At 39.6% G+C, this 25067-nt stretch overlaps 1 protein-coding gene across 1 annotated transcript; it reads right to left on the minus strand.

The window, feature by feature from the left end:
* Positions 1 to 293: 293 nt before the first annotated feature.
* Positions 294 to 22463, minus strand: stk24a (serine/threonine kinase 24a (STE20 homolog, yeast)). The gene is made up of 11 exons (XM_049594195.1): positions 21947 to 22463; positions 16862 to 17092; positions 15396 to 15452; positions 15122 to 15230; positions 14380 to 14537; positions 9201 to 9386; positions 8958 to 9103; positions 8707 to 8839; positions 8512 to 8580; positions 8154 to 8290; positions 294 to 5637 (listed from the first exon to the last, which is right to left on the minus strand). The coding sequence occupies exons 1-11, from the start codon at positions 21986 to 21988 to the stop codon at positions 5604 to 5606; spliced, it is 1302 nt and encodes a 433-aa protein (XP_049450152.1). The 5' UTR covers positions 21989 to 22463; the 3' UTR covers positions 294 to 5603.
* Positions 22464 to 25067: the final 2604 nt, after the last annotated feature.

A 25067-nucleotide genomic window follows, 5' to 3' on the forward strand; every position in this document is an offset into this window, starting at 1 on the left:
CATTTGTGCAGAAATTTCACTGCAGAAAGGCAGAGTATTTGACTCAGTAATTCATATATTTCAGTCTCTTGGTTTTTAAATGATGTGCAGTTTAAAAAACTCCATTATCATGGATTATTGTGCTCAAGTGAATCTCAATTAAGACTGATACAGTACTTAAACATGCAAGAAGGGTGATATTCTAAAGAGGTACTGTGGGTTGACAGCTGCACTTAAAACTGTTCTGAATCAGAGGAAAGCAAATTTAGATAAGGTGTTAAAATGTATGACTCAAACAATGTCAAAACTATTCATTAAATTTGTACTGGATTTTTTATTCTTTTTCCTTAATCATTTGACAACCTTCAGTAAATCCAACAGCACTGTCCTGAATTAGCAAACATGTATACTGTACTATAAACTGTCAGCAAAGTCACACAAAATGAAACATACATTTCAAGTGATTGCTATCCAGTGTTTACTGAAACTGTAACACATCACAGAACCAAACTTTTACTCCCTCTATCCCTCTATTACATAATACTGCTCTTTTGGGTTATAAAAATAGTTTAATAGAATATATGCCTACTTGTGCTAAGAAATGACTCCTGGCGATCACACTGCTTTATTGCCATACAACACACAAAGGTGGGAAAAAGAAAATCAAACTGGTGTTATTATGACATTATATTGTAGCCTTTTTTTTAAAGGGACAGTTCACCTCAAAATCAAAAATACATGTTTTTCCTCTTAGTCTACCTGTAGTGCCATTTATTAATCAAGATAGTGAGAGAGGGGAAAAAGCATTTTAAAAAAATCAACAGCAATGTCTCTTTATAGAAATCATGACCTGGTTACTCAAGATAATCCACAGACCTTGTTGTGAGCAGTTTCATGTCGGAATTATTTTCTTTCTACTGTACTACAATCGCCAATCGTATCACCATGCAGAAGGATTTGTGCATCTACTGCTAGCCTACCTAGCAACACCGAGCTAGCTAACGTTACAGCTCAACCGAGGAAGACAGCATTAATGTTTACATGTCGACTCTCATTCATGAGCCAATGCACGCTTCCTTCTTCACAGTGATGTAGTTGGTGGGTGTAGTTCTGTAGAAAGAAAAAGGTTCCTACATAAAACTGCTCACCACAAAATCTGTGGATTATCTTGAGTAACCAGGTCATGGTTTCTGTAAAAGACATTCCTGTTGAGTTTCTCAAATGTATCTTTATGGCGCTTTGAGCACCTCAAACCAAGTGCCATCTAGTTCCATTATATCAGACAGGAAGCAGACATCTCTACGGCCGATATCTCCAATACTCGGCAACTCGCACCAAAACAATTTGGACTGACAAATAGCACTACACAGGGGTGTACCATGAAGCAATATCAGTGGCTTAGCAAGGTATGTTGAATCTAAAGCCAGGGTTTTCCATCCTACGAAGGTAGCTTTCTTTTTACCTGGCCAGATTGCTATGGTAACTTATGCTGCAAATCAAATCTCGAGTTTCGGTTTGAAATCAGCTAAAAGCGCCTTTCTCTACTGTTTTGAGTTGCATCACATGTAAATATTCAATATGAGCAATAGGGCCCGACCGATTTATCAGCCCATCGATTTAATCGGCCGATTATAGCCATATATAGCCATAGATGTTAACACTTATATTTATATCTCCTTCAATTTATATCTTTGTAACCAGCGTTTGAACTATATTTAAGCCATCAAAAGCAGGTATTTCGGGGGGTTTTAAATTGAAAAACGTAAAAATTTAATCTGCCGATATATCGGTTATCGGATTTTTTTATTCCATAATATTGGAATCGGCATCGGCCCCAAAAAATCTGTATCGGCCAGGCCCTAATGAGCAACGCAGATTCTCAGCTAAATGAACACATTACAAATGCACTTTAACCAACTTGTTGAGTTAAAAGTTACAAATGCCACCCAACAAAGCTGTGCAACTACAGTGGAGCTTATTGTATGTGTCGCAAATACAAAAATCACAGGTAGCATACATTAATAGTTCACTATATTATTTCTTAGGATGACATTTACTTATATATGACAAGCAGTGTCATTTCATGAAACCAAACCATAACGTTAACCACTTTCGATGAAGTTTTTATGACTGGTCCTGATTTCCTGAAGTCTCTTTTACACTGCAGTTTATAGATTAGTCTATTTGTATTTATCATAGATAAAATTCAATGAGGCTTTAGGGTTTGTTAAGACAGCTCAGGCAAAGAGAGCCTGGCTCTGTTGAACTTGCTTCATAGTACAACCCTCAAAAAACAACAAACAAAAAAAAAAAAACCCATACATTTTTAATTTGGGGATAAACTGTCCCTTTAAGTACCGTTTTAAAAAGAATCTGCAGAGTGCAACACATAAAAAGGTAAAGAGTCATAAAAGACCATGTAGAAGGTGCAAACTGTATTGAATTTGTCTGTTTGAGATTTTGGGATGGAGGGCTTACATGGCACATTTCACATGAGAAGTTTAAATGGAGAGTCATTTTTCACAGAAGAGCAGAAAGAACACAAAGGAAAACTGTGCAAATGGAAATCATTGAGCCTTGTACCTTTACTTGATTTGGTAAACAAATTTCTACTCATTTAAACAGAATATTGAATTTTACCCATTGAAGTGTGTCTTCTGATTGCCAAGCAGAAGGGAAAACAATAGTGTCTTTAAAGAGAAATTAGGAGGAAATGTTCTGTTTAAATGGGTTAAAAGAAAAGTTTGACATTATGGGAAATTTGCTTTCTTGAAGAGAGTTATACAAGATGATGGATACAGCTCGTCTTCACAGGAAATTAAATTATTGTTCAGCTAGCAACAACTGGCATTTATTTTCTGTTGCTAGGTAACCAGCAGACACTTCAGGAAGTTACTGTTCCAAGCCAAGAAATGGTCCTAACTGTCGTTTTACACTTCAGTTATTCGTACAAATTAAACTAATGACATGTTTATTAGTAAACTCTGGAGGTGCTGGTAGGCAACTTTAGTTACCTCTGGACAGAGCCAGGCTAGCTGTTTCCCCCATTTCCAGTCTTTGTGCTAAGCTAATTACTTAGCCCATCAACTGTATATAAAGACGGAAGACATGATGGCTCTCGACAAGTCAAGCCAAAACATCTCAATCGCCCCCTGGTGGCTGGCTGCAGTATACCACGCCCCCTCCATGTTAGTGTGTGGCACATGGGCCAAACTAAAAACTTGAGGTACACATCAAGTTGTTATCACTCTGATGTAGGTTAAGTGTTTGTTTTTCTGATACATTCAATTTAATTTATTATTTGATACTATAAAAAGGGGATTAGACCTCATGTTTGACAGCTGTGTGCCAATCAGTGTGCTCGCAATTACTGGTGTTGTCCACAGTTGCTCAGATAGGTGTATGAGCAGGAACTTGACAGAATGGAGATCACTACTGCACAGATTCTGCCTCCAAATGATGTCACCAGCACAAGATGGTAGTGGCCATTTCAGAGATATTTTGGCTTCATTGCTGTACAGGAAGTTGAGACGTGTCGTCCAGCTTTATATACAGTCTATGGCTTAAGACCGATCTTCTGATCCAACTCTCCCCAAGAAAGCAAATCATCTGTTCCCCAAATGCTGAACTCTCTCTTAACTTGTTTAATGTGTACCGTATATCGCCAGTGGCAAATATATTATATCATCTGACTCTGTAAGAATGATGAAAATCCCTCTCATCTGAGAAAAAGAAAAATGAGTCCATTTGTTCATGCATGCATCATACTGGCAAGGAATGAAAGAAATATCTTTGATCTTTTATCATTTGTCTTTGTCTTTGTATTGCTGCATATGCATTTTAATGCCAGAGGGGGGAAACAAGAAGAAATCACAACAAAAGCATTGGATCTAACATTTTAAAGCTGATACTATTCATCCCATTCATCACAAATACTCTAAGGCTGATTCAACTCTGTTCAGGACTCAACATTCCTCCAGTCCTGCCGCAGTGTGCTACAACGCATACCGCTCAGGCCAACCAACAGGCTTATACTGTTATACTGTCATGCACATTCCTTTTAAAACTACAGTCAGAAGTAGTAGCAGTGCCGCTGGTCTCTGAACACCTCCTAGCTTTATGTTAATATGTACATCTGAGAGCAGTGTTATCTACTATGTGAGAAGTCTTTGTCTATATGCATTTACTGTACAACTGAAAAAACCTCTCACAAGTCCGAATGGAAAGATACAGCCAGGCAAATAATACACTGCATGACCAACACCAGAGTCCAAGCTGTGAGACTTCAGGCGGACTTTTCTTTTTGTCCCAGATAGCATACCTGCAAAATACTGTAAGTCTCGTGCTACTGTTTTATGGCTACTTTGTTTATAGTCAAAAGGCATTTATACTTGAAGTGCAATTAAAGCTGTAGGTACACTGAGGAGATAGATAGTACCACTGCAGCTCCTAGGAAGACTAACAGAGTCTGCTGATTTTATAAACTAGATGATGGCACTGCCCTGTTAATGGAATGAATGGACGAAACCTCAGTTTATCTAACGAGTCAAAAACACACAGCAAAAAAAAAAGAAAAGAAAAGAAAAGAAAGGATGAGGCAAAGTCCAACAAACCAACACATCTCGAGGCCTTGTGGAATCGGGGCTGGCAACAGAGCATCCAGTGTTAAAAACTGGTGGGGGCTTCATCGATCCAGCCTTTTGTTTTTTACATTCTCCGACAATATTACAGCCACAGCATAGAGAATGAAACCAAAACTTTAAAGAGCATTAAGAAATACATAATAAATCACTAGTAAAACATGATAGAGGGCAGCCATTTTCATTCACTGGATGAGTACTTAAAAAGTTTTACAACTGGAGAAATCAAAGACTGATATACAAAAGAACAAGTAGAAAGGCAAGGCAATCTCATTTATGGCCATTTTAGTCTCTCAAAATATTTACCTCACAACCATTATCTACAGTTTGCATTTGGCCATTTGTACACAGTGGTTCCATTACAAACGCTCCATTATTTTTTCATGAATCTGTAGAAATTAGCTTATTTACAAGGCTGTACAACCACCCTAAAGAGCTCTCTCCGTCTCCCAGAGGACCCAATCCACTTAAAGCAGGATACCTGAGTTTTCAATAGAATGCTTCAACCCACTCGTCACTCTTCTTCACTGCACATTTCACAGGATATCTCGCACAGCCACACGCACATGCACACAATTTATTAAGCAAGGTACTTTCTCCAAAAAAGGATGCTGAGTTTAAACCTTTGTGAAAAAGCCACAAACTCACCAAAACCAATAACTCCAAGAGTCCTTGAAGAAAGAAGATAGCTGACTCCACCATTAAAATAAAAAACAGTTGTGAAGGAGGTATTGAGAAGGGACATCTTACAGCAGGTGGCAGTCATGGTGGCAGCTGAGTGGCTGGCCACTGACTGTCCTAAATAGGACCCTCTGGTGGTGTTCTAGCGTATAAACAGACATTAAGTAGGCCAGGATTTGCTTCAGGCAAATGAGTGATGGAGACCTTCCTGGGAGACTTCATCCCGGCTGTGGAGGTCAGAGGAAAAGATCTGACTGCTGCCACCAGGGTGGAAAATTAGAGCAGAGCTGGATGTAGCTCCTCTCAGTGACTGGCAGCTGCCTGTGGCACAGAAAACCTGAAAAATATCAGGAAAAAAACGGTTAATATTTACTGTCTAGACAGTCCTCACTTTAAAGACTAGACTAAATGTCTTGGATCACACAATAGCAAGGTGTTGGATGGATCAATAGCTACTTTCCTGTGTCCTGTGTCCTACATTTCACTGTGAACCAAAGCATTGGACTGATGGACCAGTAGACTGTCAGATGCTGGGAAGTTACAAATTACATGTCCTCTTATTTCTGTAGCAGCCATTTTTTGTGTACTTGTACTTTTTCAAGTATTTTAAATATCAGATCAGTATCGTTCTTCGCCACATTTTACATTACTTCCATTTCAGAGTTAAACGAAAGTAATGTGAATCAGTTGTGATAAAACTGAAAGGACACTTGAAGAGGTGAAAGGAGATAAATGAGCAGCTGCAGCAGAGAAGAAGCTGCAGGTGTTTCTGTGACTGCAGGAGGGCGGGGCTCAATAGAGGCGACAGTCCACTCAGCTGACACTTAAAGAGATACTTGTTGTATATATTTACCTTCACTGGGCGAGTGTCGAGGGGTGGGAAGGATGCAGTTACACCCAGGGTGTGGCTAGTATTTACTGAACATTACAAAAGCACACCAACACAATCAATTTAAGGATCATGTCCATATGGGTTATGGTTGATATATATTATTATGACTGTTTTACTGTTAGTAAACAGTATGATGTTTTTTGGTGGGCGGGGCTTAGCTGGAGACCAAAAAATTCTCCAGCCCCCTCTAGCACAAACTGGACCATGGGAAAATTCATAACACTGTCGGAAAGTGTCATTTGGTTATCCAAAGCTCCGCACTCTCGGAACAGCAGAGCACAGAGCAGAGTGAATGTGTGATTAACTCAACCGTTCATAAACTCATATGGAAATATAACGCTCCGTTTCTTCGACCAACAGGGCTCTCGTTTTAGTGTAGAGCATCAGACTGAATTTACAAACGCACCATGTCAGGTCACTCACTGTCTGGGACCGCAGGTATTACTTGTAAGAGTAAACACTGACCAGCAGGACCAGACTGGCCGACCTGTATGCTCTCCCTCAGTGGATGGATGATTGGACAGGATTGCCTGAGGTGGGATGGCTGGCTTTGTGTTTGATTACTATGCAAATCTTACAGAGGACGACGACACTTGAACGGTTTCCTTCATTTTGTTTTGCTATTGAAGCTAATGTTAGCCAATGCGCTAAAAAGTTAGCATTAGAGAGAAAACCAGTATTCCTCCTTAAACCTACCCAGTTTCTGATTAGGTGCACAGGATTGCCTCCGCCCAGTCCTATTGTTTGACCGCATTTAACCATAGATATCTTCTTTTTGTTGACAGGCAGTGGCAGCTGGTATGTGATCAAATTTAAGTTTTAAGCCATGACTCCTTCTATTGTGGTTCCCAATGACACCACAAGATGACATTTTATGACTCCTATGACTCCTGGCGAGTCATATTTTGCTTCCAGCTAATAAAATTATGTCATTGTGACATCAGCCCTAAAAGGGCCTATACCTCAGCATAGTTAAAATAGTTATCTACCTTAATTCATCACTAATTTAATACTCCAACCAGTGAGCAAAATGGCTCATATATTAAAATGCTCACGGTGGATCCACCAGCAGTGTCCTCTGCGTTCACTGATAACCGTTCCACCTTCAGTGAGGTGTGTGGGGACTTTCTGCTGCTGCACACTGGAGAAGCTGAGTGAACTGGTCATACTGGGACAGAGACACTGACTGGACTGATTATATTAGGCTTTGAGAATGAACAAGCAGAGAAGCTGAACGTAGAGCAGATTGAAAAACATTTTGCTGCACTCATTTCTCACAGTGTGAGGATCAGACTCTTTTAACTCACTCTCCAGATGAGAATGTCAACAACTGCTGGGTTATGTTGTGTGCATGCCCCACCTGCTGTATAAAAATTGAGCAGTCTCTCCTTTGCTGTAATATGTTTGTGGCTGCAGCTGCTGTGCAGTGCAATGTCAGACAGCTTTGTGTTTTCTGCCTTGGTGATTAATTTATTCTGCTTTTGATTCTATAAGAAGTGTCAAGTTAATTAATGTGTGTAGCTAAATATAGCCTTTTGCACCCGCCACCAGTGTCCATAGACTTTTTATGTAGTATCTGGTCATTTTTGTCTTGAGTTTTGTCCCTGAAGGAGAGGATCATGTTTCTTATGTTTTTTAACTAGTGTTTAGGTTGACACTTCATGAAATATATTTTGTAGTCTTAAGTTGCACCATTCAGTAACGTTTACTCAGTGTACATTTTATCTGACCTACTTTTTACTTTTACTTGAGTAAATTCCTTAAAAGTAACAGTACTCTTCCTTGAGTACAATATTCTAGTTCTCTTTCCACTTCTGGTCAGGCGGTCAAATGTGCCCTTAATGATCCATTAAAAAGGCACACATACATACATCACATCTAGAAATTAAATATGCAAATTCATTGGGCTTTTGTAGAAAGAAATACATATCAAATATTATGGTAAGATGAACCCTGCATACCTCTGAAGTCTCTGCACTAGTTCAGCTACCAGGGAGTCACAGATCCCTGGGTGTGTTTCTTCTGCCAGGAAAATGGCCTCCCGCAGCTCCTCTGCAGCCTCCGGCTTGCCATTACTCGTCTCACCCTTTTCTTTCAGCTGCAAAAATGACATCTTTTAGATAACAGTAAGATGTGAACCTCCTTCATATTTATTGTAGAGTAGCCTCTGACAAAATATATCTATCTGAACATACAGTAGATTTCATTTTGTGTGATAGGCATTGATTGAATACAACAGTTTACATTGGGGTTTATTTTAAATCATGCATTTACTGATGATGAATGCTTTGACATAGGGTAACTTGTTAGTGCTCTTACCTCAGAAAACAATGGAGAAAAGATTGTTGATAAGCTTTGTGACAAAGGCCTCTTTGGACTCTCCTGCACCTGAACAAAAAAAGATGACCTTAATGTTAAAAAGAGAAATCTGAGAGACATTTCGACACACAGAAGATGAGAGGTGCTCAACTACTGATGTATTACTTTTTCCTCGACAACAGCACATGGTCTCACCTGTGTCCTTTCGAGCTCAGCAGGCTGTGCTGCCCCGTTCTGAAAGTTTTTCAGGTCCTTCTCTCTGATGGTGTTGAAGATCCAGTCATCATTGGCAGCGTCATCTCCACCAGAAGCCTGGCCATTTGGCTCCCTACAGTAACACAGGATTTTAGGATTGTCACAGGCGTACGTAGAGTTGCTAGTTTTGGCTTCAGAGTGTAAATTTGCCACGTCTTGCCCCCCGTCAGGAAATGGTGCAGACAACTTACTCATCAGATTCATCCGAGCTGGATCCATCCCGAGACTGCTGTAACTTCCACTTCTTGTATCTGTCAATCAGCTCTGTCAGATAGGACGTCTTTTTGGCATGCCTTACAATATACTTATGTTTTAACAGCTCTTTGGCAGTTGGCCTCTAAAGAAGACACACAAAACACACCTAACAGTGAACATTAAAACATTACTGTGCCATATTACTGATAACAGAATGAACAAGAATCCTTTACACTTACAAAGCTGGGCTCCTTATTTAAACAGGCTTCAACAAATTCTTTAAGTGGTTTGCTGTAGTTTCCTTCCAGTGTTGGTGGATTGTTCTTTGGGATGAGGAATAAGACCTTCATGGGATGAAGCTCAGAGTGCGGCGGCTCTCCTTTAGCCAGTTCTATTGCTGTTATTCCTAATGACCAGATGTCTGCCTATAAAACAAAGACATTTGGGACAGGAAAGACAATCTTATTAAAGGTCCCATGTTGGAAAAAAAACCTGATTTCCATGTCTTTATTAATATAAAAACAGGTACTATATAATGTTGGGAATAGAATGATTTTATGCATTTTACTATCAGTTGTGTTTCACTATATAAGTTTTAGATGTGTGAACAATGAGAATACTAAGATGATTTCAGCTGATCTGAATGTGTTTGCTTTGCAGAAGCGGAGAAGTACAGGAGAGGAAGAGACATGAAATCTGAGGAGCACATACCGCAATGCTTAGATAATTAGTTTCATATATGGTAAAAATAATAGAAAGTGATGTACAGATAGTAAGGTACAGCACGTGTAGGGAGTTGTGTTGTTCTCTTGTCTTTCAAAACAGGAACCACGCCCCCACTGTCAGCGGGAAGGAGTCAGATTAACACGAGGCAGGGGCGTGGTGTGGTGAAGGAGGAAGTGGAACTGCCAATGAGAAGAGGACAACGACTTGCGTGCACAATGACACTCTGTTACGCTCAAATATACTGGGTCAGGGAAAGGACAGGAGGTCAGACTTCGTGAACTGACACACCTTTGTTGTTCGTCAGGGACTTGAAGTTGAGACCCAGAGCTCTGTAATTTTATTCCTTTACTGCTTAATAAACTACATTAACTGAGACCGAATATCTTCTCCTATTGCTTCATTAAAGAACATGCAGGACTGAGCTCACACATAGCACATTGGAGAGTAGGATGAGCCCCCAGTCCATCAATAAATACTGTGAAAGTATCAAAAACGCTCAATCCACGGAGAAATGCAGACAGTCCATATTTAGGTTCTTTTGTATTTCCTGTTGGAATGTTTTGCAGTGTATGTGAATGACATCAGCTGACAGGAAGTAAACCTGGACCCAAGCTGTGACATCACAATACAATTCCAGTGCAACAGTCTTTAGACAAAGCACTGTGACATCACGCTAATACTTGCAGGTAGACAACTGGCAATTGATTTTAATGCTAGGATATGTGAAATCTGCAAACTTGTTCATCTCTCTTGTCATTTTCAGCCATCACTGTAATGTTAAACGATAGTTAAAAACAGTGGTCTGACCTATCTGATGTTTCTGCCATGCTTATCTCTTGTACTCTTTCGCTTTGATAGAGTGCTTGAGCATCCAAATCTACCGGCAAGAAAGCGTAACAGTGTAATGTTACTGCTGTAGATAGGGGCCACAGCAAAACTTATTTTAGCAGCCAAAAAACCCCCATCATATCAGTTTAAGTGTACACTATATTTAGAATATTTTCACCACTTTCCCTTCTAACTGGTCAAGGCAGCGGTAGACCAACAACTCATGTGTTCTAAAATGAAGTCTGGTGGCTTTGAGATACCTCCCCGTCAGAAAGGGCTGTCAGCCAGCAATGTAAAGTAGTAAAAGTATTCTAGATATAACGTTAAGTTACACTGATATTGATCTTTTTAGGTGGGCCTTTATTTACGTGGCTAAAAAACAAACCAACTGAGGCAGCATTTAATTAGCGCCGCTTCATTTTATGTATGTGACGCAAGGGTTTTCTACTCCGAAGTCATAGTAAACAAACATTGAATTTGCTGCCACTACAGCGCCGTTACAGTCATGCCCCTGGCTGCAATGATTGTGCAGAAATGCCAAGAGAGAAGATTAGGAAGACTTGAAAACACTGACCAATCAGAGCGGACTGGGCTTAAAGAGAAAGGTGCTAAAATAGAGTGTTTCAGACAGAGCATAAATACAGGTATATTCAGGCAGACAGTATGAGCAAAAAAACGTTTTTTTTTGTTTTTGTTTTTTTTTTTTAACATTACAGCATGTAAACATGTTTTAGTAACATCCAAAATACAAGTATGAACATGAAAATGAGCATACAATGGAACCTTTAGAGCAGCATTACTTCACACACTTCCCCACAAATACACACACTGACACAGTGCTGTGTGAAATGACATTTAAACTGTCTGACATTCACAGCCTGGGCGTATTAGAGGAAGCTCTGCAAACTGAAGACTGTGACATAGTGGTGGTGTTGACAGGCCGCACTGACTCATGTTGTGGTTATTCCAAAAATATGTATTTGGCCATTTCTAGTCTAGAAAACCAGTCTTTGAAAGTGCTTAAAAAAACAAGCACGCAGCAGGAAACGGAGCAAGAAAACAGAAGGGCAAAATCTACATATCATTTGAGGACGATTTCACACAAACCTGTTTTTGTCTTTAGGCGATGTTCTTCACCATTTTATTTGTTGACTCATTATACTGACGCTAAGTGTTGACACAGCATGGTTATGTTCCACCTGGGTCTGACAACAGATATTGCCTGAAGGCCTGAGCTTAATCTATTCGCATGAAACAGCTGTTACATGATTCACCTCGCCCTTCCATCTCTCACTGTTTAAGCAAGCTTTGTGTGAAGTTGTATTTTAGCCTGAATTATTTTCTCCTCTCTACTCTAAATGTCTTTTGGATTGATTTTAAAATGTTATCACTCACTTTTTAAGGCTTTAAACTGCCTTCCTCCATCATACATTTCTGATTTATTGACCTGGTATGTGCTCTCTCCACCAGTAAGATCAGGGGATGGAGCCCTGCTGGTTACCCTCAGATCATGATAGCTCTCTGCCTACCAAACTCAGACAAAGTAACTCTATAGCTTCTTTTAAATCTCTTCTTTCAACTTTTCTCTTTGTGAAAACTTTTGGAAATGTTTGGAATATGAAATTATTTATAACTTCTTTTCTTGTTTATTTGATTTGACCCTTTTTACTGTCCTTTGGCCTTACTCTCCTTTTATCTGCCTTGTTGATTTCATCTTCATCTAACATTGTTAAGAAAAGTGGTATAAAATCAAGTTTACTATTATTATAAATGTAGCAATGATCCTTATAGGAATGAGCATGTGAAGACTGTATCTCTATAAGGCCAATTCTTTATTATTAATTCCAACTGGGCACGTTTAGGAATTGTACTGAACTTGGAGTAGCTTTAACCACTTTTATTATTCTCAGTCCCTCCAGGATTTCGTGGGCTGTTTTTGTGACTGTTGTGACCTGAAATGCCTGATTTCACTGCAGCTTTTCTAAAAAACTGCAATGCATGTCACAGTATTTTTAGACATTTTTTGAAATGAGATTGCAGGTGCAAGTGAAAATTTCAAAAATAGTTACAATGCCACAACGCTGACTCGGATTCAGAGCCTATCATTATGAGCATTTAGGTGGAGGTGGATTTGAGGGGGGTAGCAAGAACTGATCGCCACTGCCTATCAACAACTATCATGATAAGAATCACAAAAAAAATAATCATAATCATAATAATAATAATTACTATTACATGGGATTCACGTCATGATCCAGTACTGTCGTAAAATAAAACATCAGAGCCGGGCAAGAAGATTAAGAAGGCAACAGCAAGGCCCACAATGATGAAAGAGGCCTTCCTGATTGTAAGGACAGTGATCCATAGGAACAGGCTACATTACAGATCAAGTAGACACCGCAGTAGTGTTAGCATCAGATGAGACACAGACCATTGTGCGTCTCAAAGCCTTACTGTCAGTTAAGAGAGGGTATGGGATCCCTCCCAGCTTCACCATCAGTTGAGGGACAGCCCATTGTGTTCCCAACATCCTGACAACTGTTGTGACACTTTATAGTTTGTACAGTTAAAAAGCTCCAACAGCTACTCATTGCATTAATCTGTGTACGGTGTTCTCGAGTAGTCTGTCAAATTTCGTTGTGCATTTGAAATGATAAGTGATCTCACCATGAAAGGTGTTAAAATTTCCTTTCTCTGTGCTGCAAGAAAGGGGCTCATGTGTTTGTGTTAATGGCTCGACTCAGTCATAAAACCATTAATAAATGCTGGGTAATGTTAGCCATGATGCTAACAGTTATCCTTGCAAAAGTGTGTGACTTTGTCCCAGGCGCAGCACTAGTCAAATGATAAACTGACAAAGGAGGAGGGGCTGAGTGGATCAATATACTGCACGCAGCTCTACAATGAAATGAGATTTTACCGGTTTTCAGTAGCCAAATTTGTGGTAACATTGCAGTAATTGGAAAAAAATTGCAAGGTCGTGCAATTTTGTGCAAAAGTAATCCTTAATCTACAGTTTAACCATCCTTATTATATATGCACTTACAGTATGTATTGCCCCTGGTAATCTTGGCCTACTTTAACATATCTATTTATTTACGTGTTGATATTCTGTTCATGTGTTTCTTTTAATAACTGGCATAAGTTAAACACTAATGGTCAATCTAAGTAGACACTCCAGTCTGTAACTGTCGTCACACACACACTTAACTGTTAAACCACGACATTTCACCGCACAGAAAAAGAGCAAAGTTTCAGTTTTACATATTCTCTTGTCTCTGTGAGCTCATTCTTGCTCACCTAACCACATGTGCTCACTTTCTATCTTGTTCACCACAGGAAGTCTGTAACATTAATTCTGTACATCAGCAACATTCAATTTCTATCCCTCAGAGAGACACCAGGTCACCAAAGCAGGTTTGACACACCTCACTGTGTGGATCTGAATAATATAAACACTCATTGCATGTTAGTAAGCCTGTTATATTTGCCTTAAAGGTCTTACTGTCCCCTCTCCTTCTTGAACTGGTGTTAGTGGACTCGCAGCTGGCCAACAGCTCAACCAGCCCAACAGGAAAAACTCCCACGACTCCAGATGTTCAGTCAAACCCAGCTGATGTGTTAAACCTACAGTAAGCTTTTGTTATCCAGCTGCCAAACTCACTGAGCATGTAAATTGAAGTTTACTTATGTCTTGGAACAAAATAGTTGTCAGATGACCTTGTACATTTTTTACATTTAATATTATGGAGTTTACTGTTGTCAATTAAAGCATTTTCTCCAAGAACCTGTACATTTCTACGTGACTCTGCTTTCCAATACTAAACCTGAGTGTGATAACAATAAAAGTTTGTAAACACTGACCTTTGAATCGTAGGCTGATTGCTTTATGACTTCAGGTGCCATCCAGAAAGGAGTACCAACAAACGTGTTCCTTTTTATCTGAGTGTCCGTGAGCTGGCCTGCCACTCCGAAGTCTGCCAGCTTCACGTCGCCTTGTTCTGACAGCAGCACGTTGGCAGCTAGAAGCCAGAGGACAAAAAATAAGAGCTGAATCACGTATCAGTAAGTGTTTAAATGAAAATCAGTGTAAACAGACAGAGAATGCTTCTGTAATATGATTGTTCTGAGTTCCTGACATTAACCTGTTTTCTGTAATTAAAGATCACTCTTGGAAAACTTGATCATTTGGTCTTGTAGAGCATTAATCAGGTTTCTAAAAGCTTTTTAAGTGTTTGCATTTGCATGGTAAAGACCCAGGACAGGGAACTCTGACCAGTAGTCCCACACACATCTTTCTAAAGACGCATTACAGAAAAAAAATAGCTGAATACACCTCCTGTTTGCATCGCTCTCTCCACATCAATATGCCTGCTGTGGTACTATTACTGCCAACAAACAAAACGGGCTACTTACTTATCCATCGCCATTTTAAAAAGATCTCAACAGAATTTATAAAGTGTGAAATGTGACAGATTAAAGCACTCTGACTTGTGTTTGCCTCACTTAAGCATTATTTACAAGAGGACAGAGAACATGTTGTAAAGATTCAGCTATTTACAAGACTGTTGTTAAAACAAGGCAACGGTACACACGGCAGTCTTACCTTTGATATCTCTGTGGATTTTCTTCTCAGAGTGCAGATACTCCAGCCCTTTTAGGATCTCTCTCAGAATTGTGGCAATCTGCGTTTCGTCCAGGGAGCCTGGTTCCAACTAGAGGAGTGGATAAATAAGCACATAAAGGTGACTTGGGGCTTAACTTTGAAAGATGGCGCAGATTTTACACATCGGCGAACTGTCATAATGGACCACAAATCAAACTGTTTAGGTCAGATCATCTTCAGATAGGTAATTTATTTTATTTTGATGTAGACTCACCAAATCCAGGGCTGATCCTCCACCCAGATATTCCATAATAATCCATAGTTTTGTACCCTGAGAGACAGAGAAGGAATTCAGTCAGATGGTGTTCAAAGTTGCAACAGTTATTACAAACTGAGTAACAGTTTATGTACACTTACTTCACTTAAATAATATATTTATTTATTTTTAAAGAGTGTGTGCATCATGTTTACTTGTTAAGATTTGACTGAGTTAAGACTCACATAACTACAATAAAGCTACTTTAAGTATTGTAATTGCCCTCGTGGGCTGTGTGTTAGAGCCACTGCTGCACCTGTTGACCGTGTTGGTAAGCAGGGCAGAGCAGCAGGACATGTGCAATAATTAAAGTTTAGTGGTTTCTAGAACACCAGCATGCACCTGTCCCTTTCACAGTATCTTTGCCCTACAGCTTCCTCTTTTTTTTTTGTTGTTAACACACACTGGTGAGACATCCTATGTGATAAAAATCCTCAATCCTCATCAATAAGCACAAACTTATTGATGCATGCTCTGTTTCCAGCAGCACAAGCAGTTTGTTTGGAATAAATGACACTGCCATTAGCATGATCAATGGCTGCCACCACTGCTGCCCATTGACACCCACCGCTACTGACCTGATGAGAAAAACCTAAATTAAAACAACAGAAACAAACCTTAGTGATCAGTTCTAAGGGCAGAGCCTTCAAGACATGGCCGAACTAGAAAACTGTAGATCTTAACACTACGACTTTAAAGTCTTGTATCACACACAAATGCATACATGAACACAGCACAAACACCATGGTTACATACTACACACAAGTAAGCCTTAATTCCCTCCTTCACCCAGCAGTATATCTTGAGCTAATGGACTACCACTTCTCTCCTCGCTGCTGTTAAGTACCATAAGCGCTGTGAGAAGCACTCTAAGCACCATCACACGTAGCATGACTGAAAGTCTATAACTACAGAGATGTAAAAAAGCTGACTTTCAGCTTTAAGTGTGTTCATGTTCACATCAGTGTTGCCAAATCTGCACCCCTATATAAGTGCCATGCTGCACTTTCTATGTATACAAAGGCTATAATTTATACACTGTTCACCTAAAATGCACATGACCACCCTGATATTGAAGCTGAAATTTGACACACTAATCTCATTGTCAATGTTTTATTTCAAATCCAATCTGTTGGAGTACAGAGTAAAAAGAATAAAACATATGTCTATGTCTGAATACTTACAGATTGCACTGTTAAAAGCCCTCAAGCTGTGTACTACAGCAAAGTCGGCCTATTTCATGTTGTTCAACGGCAATCTGTGCAATATTACACAGGCAATACTTGCTCCATTGCCTATATGCATTATTTATTGACCTACATAGCGTACACTCGCTTGCAGGAACACACTACTCACATATGCATTATGTCGAACATGGGCTATTACAAAAAGACAACCATATTCTTCCTGAGGCTAAAGCTTACCTTTAGGTATGATCCATAATACTTGGTGATGAAGGGACTGTCACACTGGCTGAGGACTGTGATCTCCTGTTGAATGTCCTCTATTTCATCCTCCGCTTCTTCCAGATCAATAATTTTAATGGCCACAACTTTCTGAGTCCGACAGTCGATGCCTTTAAAAACTTCTCCAAAAGAGCCTTTGCCTATTCTGTCCAGCTTGGTAAAATACTCCTCTGGATCAGCTCTGAAGTTCTGTGTGACAGGGAGAAGGATGGGGAGAGAAAAAACACAGTGCATTTAAGTAACGTAGAACCACAAGCAACAGACAGGTTTCACATACAGATACAGGAGGTTAAATTACAGGTATTCAAGCTGTTGTTACACAGGCCCACAGCTCAACATTCAAGCACCTGAGCTCCTTCTGGAAGTCTTGATATCTTGCAAACTGTCATGCACTGTTATTTTTAAAACCTGGGATACACACATACTTTAGTAAGAACTAATAATCACTGAACTTTCATGCTGTGACGTTGATTTATTATAATCTAAAAATGGATTTTACAAACCTTGCAACCCGAGCCCCACCATCAGGGCTGCCACTCAAAATAATTGTCATTATTAATGAATCTGCAGACAATTTTTCTGATGAATTGCTTTGTTTACAAAATGTCAGAAAAAAGGGGAAAATACCAATCTTGCTTTTCAAGAGCCGATTGTGACATCAAAATGTGTTCTTGGGTCTGACCAACAGTCAAAATCCAAACAATTTTCAACCTGCTTTTATGTTTGACAATAAAAAGCAGCAATCTGAAACATTCGAAAACCTGAAAATGTTTGGCATGTTCGCTTAAAAAAAATGACTCAAATGATTATTCAATTATCAAAGTTGTTGCTTGTTAATTTTGTACCAATTGACTGATCCATCAATCGACCAATTGTTTCAGCTCAACTCACAGAAGAAGCCTGTGGCATCATTTTGTTCACAAATAAGAAGTTATAAATGAGACCCTGATCCTCTCTGGGTAAATGTTATTGTCTTTCAAACTCTACTCCCTTCATGTAGGTTTTTCGGTCATAAATGTATAGTCACAAAGCCCATGAGTCAGCCTCCACTGACTATCATCAAAGTTATTTTTTACACTTTAGAAAACCCCTCCAGAGCCACAGAAGACATTACACCACTGTTTTCACTGGGTGAGTAGTACCTACTAACCATGACTAGTAAACTGGTCTTAACGCGTAAAATCAGGGGTGAAAAGAAAACAGCCTGCCTAACAGCTCTCTTTTAATGTTTCCTTCAGTGTTTCATAGTGTCTGCGGTGAGAAGGGTGTCAATCTGGAACAACTGTGACAGGAAAGTTTTGACAGGGTCAAAGACATACTCTTTTCATTAGAGCATAAACAAAGTGCAAATGTCCAAATGTTAATTGCAGAATGTAATGGCTATAGAATAACAACATCATCAGCGTTTAAACTCCCTATAAGTCTTGCTTTCTATGTGCAATTCTGTCTGCCACCAAGTACAATTTGGTAAAATGAAGGCTTGATTTATGGCACAAAGGAAGTGCATCAACAATTGTGCAACTTAGTGGCTATCCTGCTTTTAACTCAAGCAACGTGTGGTATCGAGGACCAACATCCGAATCAGCCACAGAGCATAGAGCAGCACAGAACTTTTAATCTAATCAAAACCTTTAATTTCATCCTCTATTGACAGACAAACAGCCCTGTTCAAATTCTGTATTTCAGCCTGACCTCGACTTCTGCATCTAGACAATTTTTTTAAACTTCCCTGACAAATTTGTGTGGCTGTGAGTGACACTAAAATCACAAGACAGCGTAGCACAGATGTAACTTCGGCTTCATAGCCTCCACAACAACGGCTAAACAGAAATTGAAGGACTACACCCTAACGTATTGACTGAACTAAAAGGTTTATTTCCCCATGGAGCTGCAGGGAGGGAATAATGGTCTTCAGGTTGGCCAGTTCAATTTCCTTTCATGCAGCAATCATTAGCCTAAACCATCTGAGTTTGTAGTGTTGTAAAGTCCATGAAAAATATAACACAAAATGCGTCTATCCTGAAAACATTTCTATTAAATCACCACACTGTGTAATGTGTAATGTGAAGAATTAAACTGAAGAAAATCATATTTTTGCAGCAGCTTTAATAATAATAATGAAGTAAAGCAATTAAGCCCAAAGCTTAATTTACCAGGTTACCCATCCCTAAGACGATGATCTATTGGCTCACATAGCATATTGCTTTACAGCCCCCCCCAAGAGAACAGTTTCCTGTAAAAGTACTAATGCATGGTGGTCAAACCTATATGGAGGGCAAGATGAGCAGCTGCACTTTGCAAAAATTGGCAAAGAGGTGGCTGCTGAATTTGATAGCAAAGGGCCTTTACAACAAAGACAAAGAGACCGAGCGGTGCAGAATAAAGCAGAGTAGAAACAACACAACCAAAATACTATCATAACACTGGTGTGGTCAGTCATCCAGGTGAAAATTATAATGTCGAGGCTGACCTCTGTAAAAACAAAGGGAAAAACAACAAGGGCGCTGCGACCACAGACTACACATGATGGGAATGTACTTGCCATATCCACAGTCAGCAGGTTTACTGCGACAGCTAAAGCTGCCTGAACCTCGCTCTAAAAGCATGTGTTTGATGCTCTCCCATCTGCACCACACAACTGTGTAGTCTAGTGTCATCCACGCACCACACCCTCAGGGTTGGAGGCTCACTGCCAGCCTCCCAAATGCTCACTCTCCTCTGTATAGTATCCTCTGAAATCTGATGTGTTTAATACCATCTAAACCTGTATTTGTCAGTGCATGTGCTAATGAAGCAATACTAACTTAACAGAAAGAGTACTATTGTGTGCAGTCATCAATGTAATGATCATGCATGTATTGGTTATATCACCCCAGGAGGTTGTCATTCTTACATGGCGGTAGTGTGGCCTACTTTAATTCAAGTCTTCAAGCAGGACATGCACTGACTGCCAGCTAGTGGCTGGTTCAACATTTCTCTGAAAATACTTAAGTTTAACAAGGGACAATAAAAAAAAAAAAATACAATTACACTACAATAACAATAAAACTGTCAAAAAGCGGTGAAATCAAACCTAGAGCTGAAACCTTGAAATAATTTATCAGACTATCAACAGAATATTAACCAGCAACTATTTCTTGTGACCATGTAAAGATTTTGACAGGTTGATTGACAAAAAGCAAGTCATTTGACGTAATTAGCATGATTATTAGTCACTTAATTGGTTAGTGAATCAATAAACAGCAACTATTTTATAATTAATTAATCATTTAATTCATTTATCACACAAACTTTCCAACATTCTCTATTTCAGCATCTCAGATCTGAAGACTGGCTGCTCTTCTCTGTTTCATTTCACTGTAAACTAAATCTTTACTGCTGGCCTGACAAAACAACCTCCTCTTCACCTTGGGATGACTTAAGAAAACTGCATTGGGGGTTTCTCACTCTTCTCTGAGATATTATAGACCTTTAGATTTGCCAGATTAATCTTTAATTAAGGTAACTATTAGTTGCATGCTCTTAACCATTTTCTAACTTTTAATGCACCAACTATTTTGCACCAATTTTTGCCAGATTAATCAATAATGACAACAAAAGTCAAAACCAATAGGTATGATAAATGGACTGCTTAGTTAGAGTATAATAAAACAGGGCTCACAACATGATATAACAACTGCAAAAAGTAAATACACAGATAGTGTACTGCATGTGAAGCAGGTCTGGGAAACTATTAGAGCTGAAACAAGTAGTAAATTGACTAAATAGTTGATCACCATTATGATAATTGTTCATTTTTCAAGCTAAAATGTAAAGCAGTTGCTGCTTCCAGCTTTTTAAACATGAGAATTTCCTACTTTTTCGTGTCTTACATTACATAATCTAAATATCTTTAAGTTATGCACTGCTAGTCAAAAGTACAACAGTTGGCATAGGCTAAATAGCAAGTTAGGGACTGTTCTTTACTAATGAGGTGGGAGAGGGTGGTGCAAAAAGGGGGAGGCATGTCAAATATGTTTTTAAGCACTGGGGAGGGACTTATATTTTCTATTTGGGCTTTGGGGAGGGGCATACAAATTTAAATGGTTGCATTTGTATTTGTATTTATTTTACTGCTGATTTTCAAAGAAAACATGGCGGTCAGGTTTGGAAGACATGCTTTCTTTACAAATCGCCAAAATTACACCATTTACCATAACAAGAAACTGTAAGAACGGAAATTATCAAATTTCCAATAGTCCTTGGACACATTATGTTTGACAAACGCTTCTGTCAGAAAAACAAACAAACAACAAAAACAAAACAAAAAACGTGACCAAACGTGAGCTTACAACAGTTATATTTGATTAAAATCATTTTATTCTATGTCTCATATAAAATTTGACCTAAATTTACTAACTAACCAGAATGCATGACAAAAGTTAAAACAAAAGAAAAAAAATGGCTTTTTTCAACTCCAGGATTTCTTCAGCTTTTGACAATAAAACAATAAAGGGTACGTTTTGAAAATCCAATGGGAGGGTCATGCATTTTCTATCACTCAGGAGAATCCAGGAAAAATATTTGTAGCTTGGAGGTGGGTAAAAGAACACAAACACACAACAACAAAGTCACACCCCAGCATCCCTCTGATAATAAAGAACAGTCCCTTAGATGCCAACTTGTGCGTCAGTTGTGATGCTGTTCCTTTATAAAGGAGTGAGAGCTAAATTGTGCATCTTTAATTTGACAGCCTGTAGGTCAATCAGCACATGTTAGGTGTGACAACAGACAGACAAACAAGACCCCCGCCTTCTTATCTCAGTCAGTCACACTGGACTTTGACAAATAGGTGCTTTTATCTTCGGAAAGCAAATACGATAGCGTTTAACGTGATAATGATGCAGTGTTCCTGCAGATAAAGTTATTTACAGGCACCGAGTTGAACTTCCGAGCTGAGGGTAACGTAACAAGGGAACAAGGAAACGACAGTAAAATGTCGGTTGGCTCTGAACCAAAATTTGCCTCTGAAAGTTAGCTAATAACACATTAAACTGTATTCACCTGGATCCCCGGCAGTCCGCTCTGAATAGGGGAATGAGCCATGGCGTCAGATCAGCAAAAATGACGCCTCTCGTCTTTTTCTGCCTTCCTTATCAGAGGTGTTTCCTCGCCGACCCCTGGTTAGGATGACCCGGTCCGTGCCAGAAACTCTGTACTGGTAGTTGATGTATCACACGGACAGGTTGCTTGTTTTTAAATCAGCTGCTCGACTTGTCGGTTTGTAACGTTACTTCGAGCCGCCTGCCAGCCTTCTCCTCACTCGCCTTCCGCAGTTAGCGAACGTTAGCTATGCTAGCTACTTTAGCCGCTAGTTAGCAAACAGTTGGCTGATTAATTATATGTCCGTAGACCGGTGCGGTCTCTCCGTAGGTGCCTGGCAGCTTCCAGATGATAAGATAGCGGTCCGGTTTTAAAACAGTCGCACAGGGTAAACAAATGCTCACTGTTATTTAGTTGTATCGCTTGTTGTTCTATTCTCTCATCACTTTTCTCTGTCGCCCAGCGCCATCTTGCTTAATGTCATTTTCATTTTCCGGAGGACCAATCAGAGTGAAATAGAGTCGACGGTGCTTATGTCGTCATTCGTAAATCAAAAAGCGTCACAGAGGAGAAAGGAAGTTCACACAGGTGCCAGTTTCATAATAACTATGTGGACAGACTCACTGCAAAATTAGATTTATCCTATAAGCAGGTGTTTCTTGCCTGGTCTTTGATTTATGAACACAAATGTTACCATACAGGTATCTCATTTGAAATAATAAATATATTTAATTAGGTACAGAGTGTAGGATTGAGGGGGATATAGGCAGAACTGGAAAATAATATAATAAGTATGTTTTCTCTAGTGTATATTAACCTAAAAAAAGAATAGCTGGGTTTCATTACTTTAGAATGTGACGTTTGTATCACCATAGCCTCCTGAGACCCTGTGTCCTCGTTTGGGGACATCACATTGTGGGTTTACTTGAACTCATACTTCATTCTACTTAAGTTATGCCGCATTCGTTTGGCAATCCAGACCGGTCATTCCTTGTCGGATTTATATGACCTTATGACACGTCTGATCTGAAAGCGTTTCATTGCAACAGTACGGAAAACATGGCGGCGCGCCATAAGTTTGTTTTTGTTTGCACGTTGCTGAGCAACGGAGACTTTGCTGGTTCAAACGACTTTAGGCTACAATGGGCTTGCACAGACTTTTTTTTCCAACACAAATCAACAGTGGAAACAGAAATGCCATTGCAAAGTACTTGTATGATTTTTACAACACAAACGCTTAATTAAACAGCATATATGAGGACAAATAACTTTGTTTACCATTCACAATGTGCGCAGTCAACTTCGTGGTGACATGGACCTTGCCCGAGTTTGATGACGAGACCTCCGGGTAGAACTGGTGTTCTTTTGTACCTTTCCGGACCGGAAACCGTATCAATCCCGGTTCCGGCTACCAATAGAATGCAGTATTAGACCTGTTGTCCGCGTTTGTGGACACGTTTGTGCCATCTAGTGGTAGAAAGAGCATAACACACTAATCCATGTAAAAACAAGATGGCAGTAATCTCTACCCAATCAGTCTGCAGTTTTCTTTTCTTGAGAAAGGTCTGGTGAGCGAGACTAATTTGCAACCGACCCCAACACAAAAGTGCACAAGGTCTAAAATCTGATCACATTTAATGGTTGAAACTTTTTTATAATAATGTTTGTAGTTTGGTATGGCAACAAATTTGACCATTTTTAGCAACAGTAACAAGCTAAGACGCTGTTAATTAGGAAGTATTCGTTTAAAAACATTGGGACTTAATTATCGTCTCGTTTGAGGACATTGGGACCTAATTATCGTTGACAGTGTTTAGTTTTTTATATTTATTGGGTCCTACTGATCCCAAATAGCTAGGAGAAAGTAAAAATGCATACTAACCAAAAGTTCGGATCTCAGGAGGATAGAGAGCGGGTCCTCATTTACAAAGATTGCCATGTTCTATCGCTGTGTTTCTACAGTAGCCCAGATCAGACAAACCAAACACTGGCTCTAGATAGGGCCATTTGCGTTTTCACATTGCCCACCATACTTTGCAGCCCCTCCCCAAAGAGAGTGTCAGAAAAAAAACAGATTTTTTTAAATCTTAAACGCTTTATTCAGTGCTTTGATTGGTTTAAATCACCAGGTCTGTTTGTTTTGGAAAGGAAGAGACCTCTGTAGATAATGCAGCTCCTGGAATACCTACTAACTGGGAGAAGTTTCAGCTGTTTGCAATCTGCAATCCTTACCACTAGATGTCACTAAATCCCCCTAAATCTCACACACTGTTCCTCCAGGACTGCTCCTGCTGGTGAGTCAGGGCTGTGATCAGCTGTGCTCATGTGAAAGTAAAGCTTTATGTAATCAAGTTACCACACAAACTAACTGAGACACAGGAAGCCTTGGGGCCAGTTGATATTAAAAATTACTTCAGTTAGTATCACAGAACCTGTTCTTGTCATCTCAGATACACATTACAGTCTAAAGGGTTTCTGAGATGACAAGAACTGGATTGGACTTTTTCATGGACAGCATTAAGGCATGTCACAACAGTAAAAGCACACAGGGGCGGAAATCCCGGGGGGGGACAGGGGGGACATGACTCCCCCTTCAGTAAAGCTGTACAACCCCTAGAATCATTTGACACACAATTAATAATTTTTGAACATTGCAGTAGTATTTATTGAAAGCACAATGTAAGCGGCGCTCATTATAATCGCGCAATAATGTGCTATTTAAATCTTAAAAGATTTAGTCCCCTCCTCCCATTCCTAGTAGTGGTATATCCAACACTCTTTCCAACGGGCGGGGCTGCTTGGCAGCAGTAGCAGCGCGTGGCTGGAACTGCTGCCCACATCGCGCATCGCAGGGTAAGATGTTCACTGGCACAGACACAGTTTAACTTAGGCTACACAAGTTACAACACATCCCATTTACTGTTACAACAAGCCCCAGGCAAGCCCCAGTAGCTGCTTCAGTTTCAGGGTCTTGTTATTGTGCATGCTGGTTCACTGTCCTGTAGACCTTTTTCGCAGGAGAAATTCTGACATGTCATAGTAAAAAAAAGCACAGGTGTTTGTTATACCATTTATGATGGTG

Source organism: Epinephelus fuscoguttatus, linkage group LG13, assembly GCF_011397635.1.
Source record: "Epinephelus fuscoguttatus linkage group LG13, E.fuscoguttatus.final_Chr_v1".
NCBI classification, from domain to species: Eukaryota; Metazoa; Chordata; class Actinopteri; order Perciformes; family Serranidae; genus Epinephelus; species Epinephelus fuscoguttatus.

Coding starts and splice junctions, on each gene's coding strand:
- stk24a (XM_049594195.1), bottom strand. CDS start 21,988: ATGGCTCATTCCCCTATTCAGAGCGGACTGCCGGGGATCCAG. Junction 14,538..15,121: donor AATCCACAGAGATATCAAAG/GTAAGACTGCCG, acceptor TCTGGCTTCTAG/CTGCCAACGTGCTGCTGTCA. Junction 8,581..8,706: donor CTGAGCTCGAAAGGACACAG/GTGAGACCATGT, acceptor TTTTTTGTTCAG/GTGCAGGAGAGTCCAAAGAG.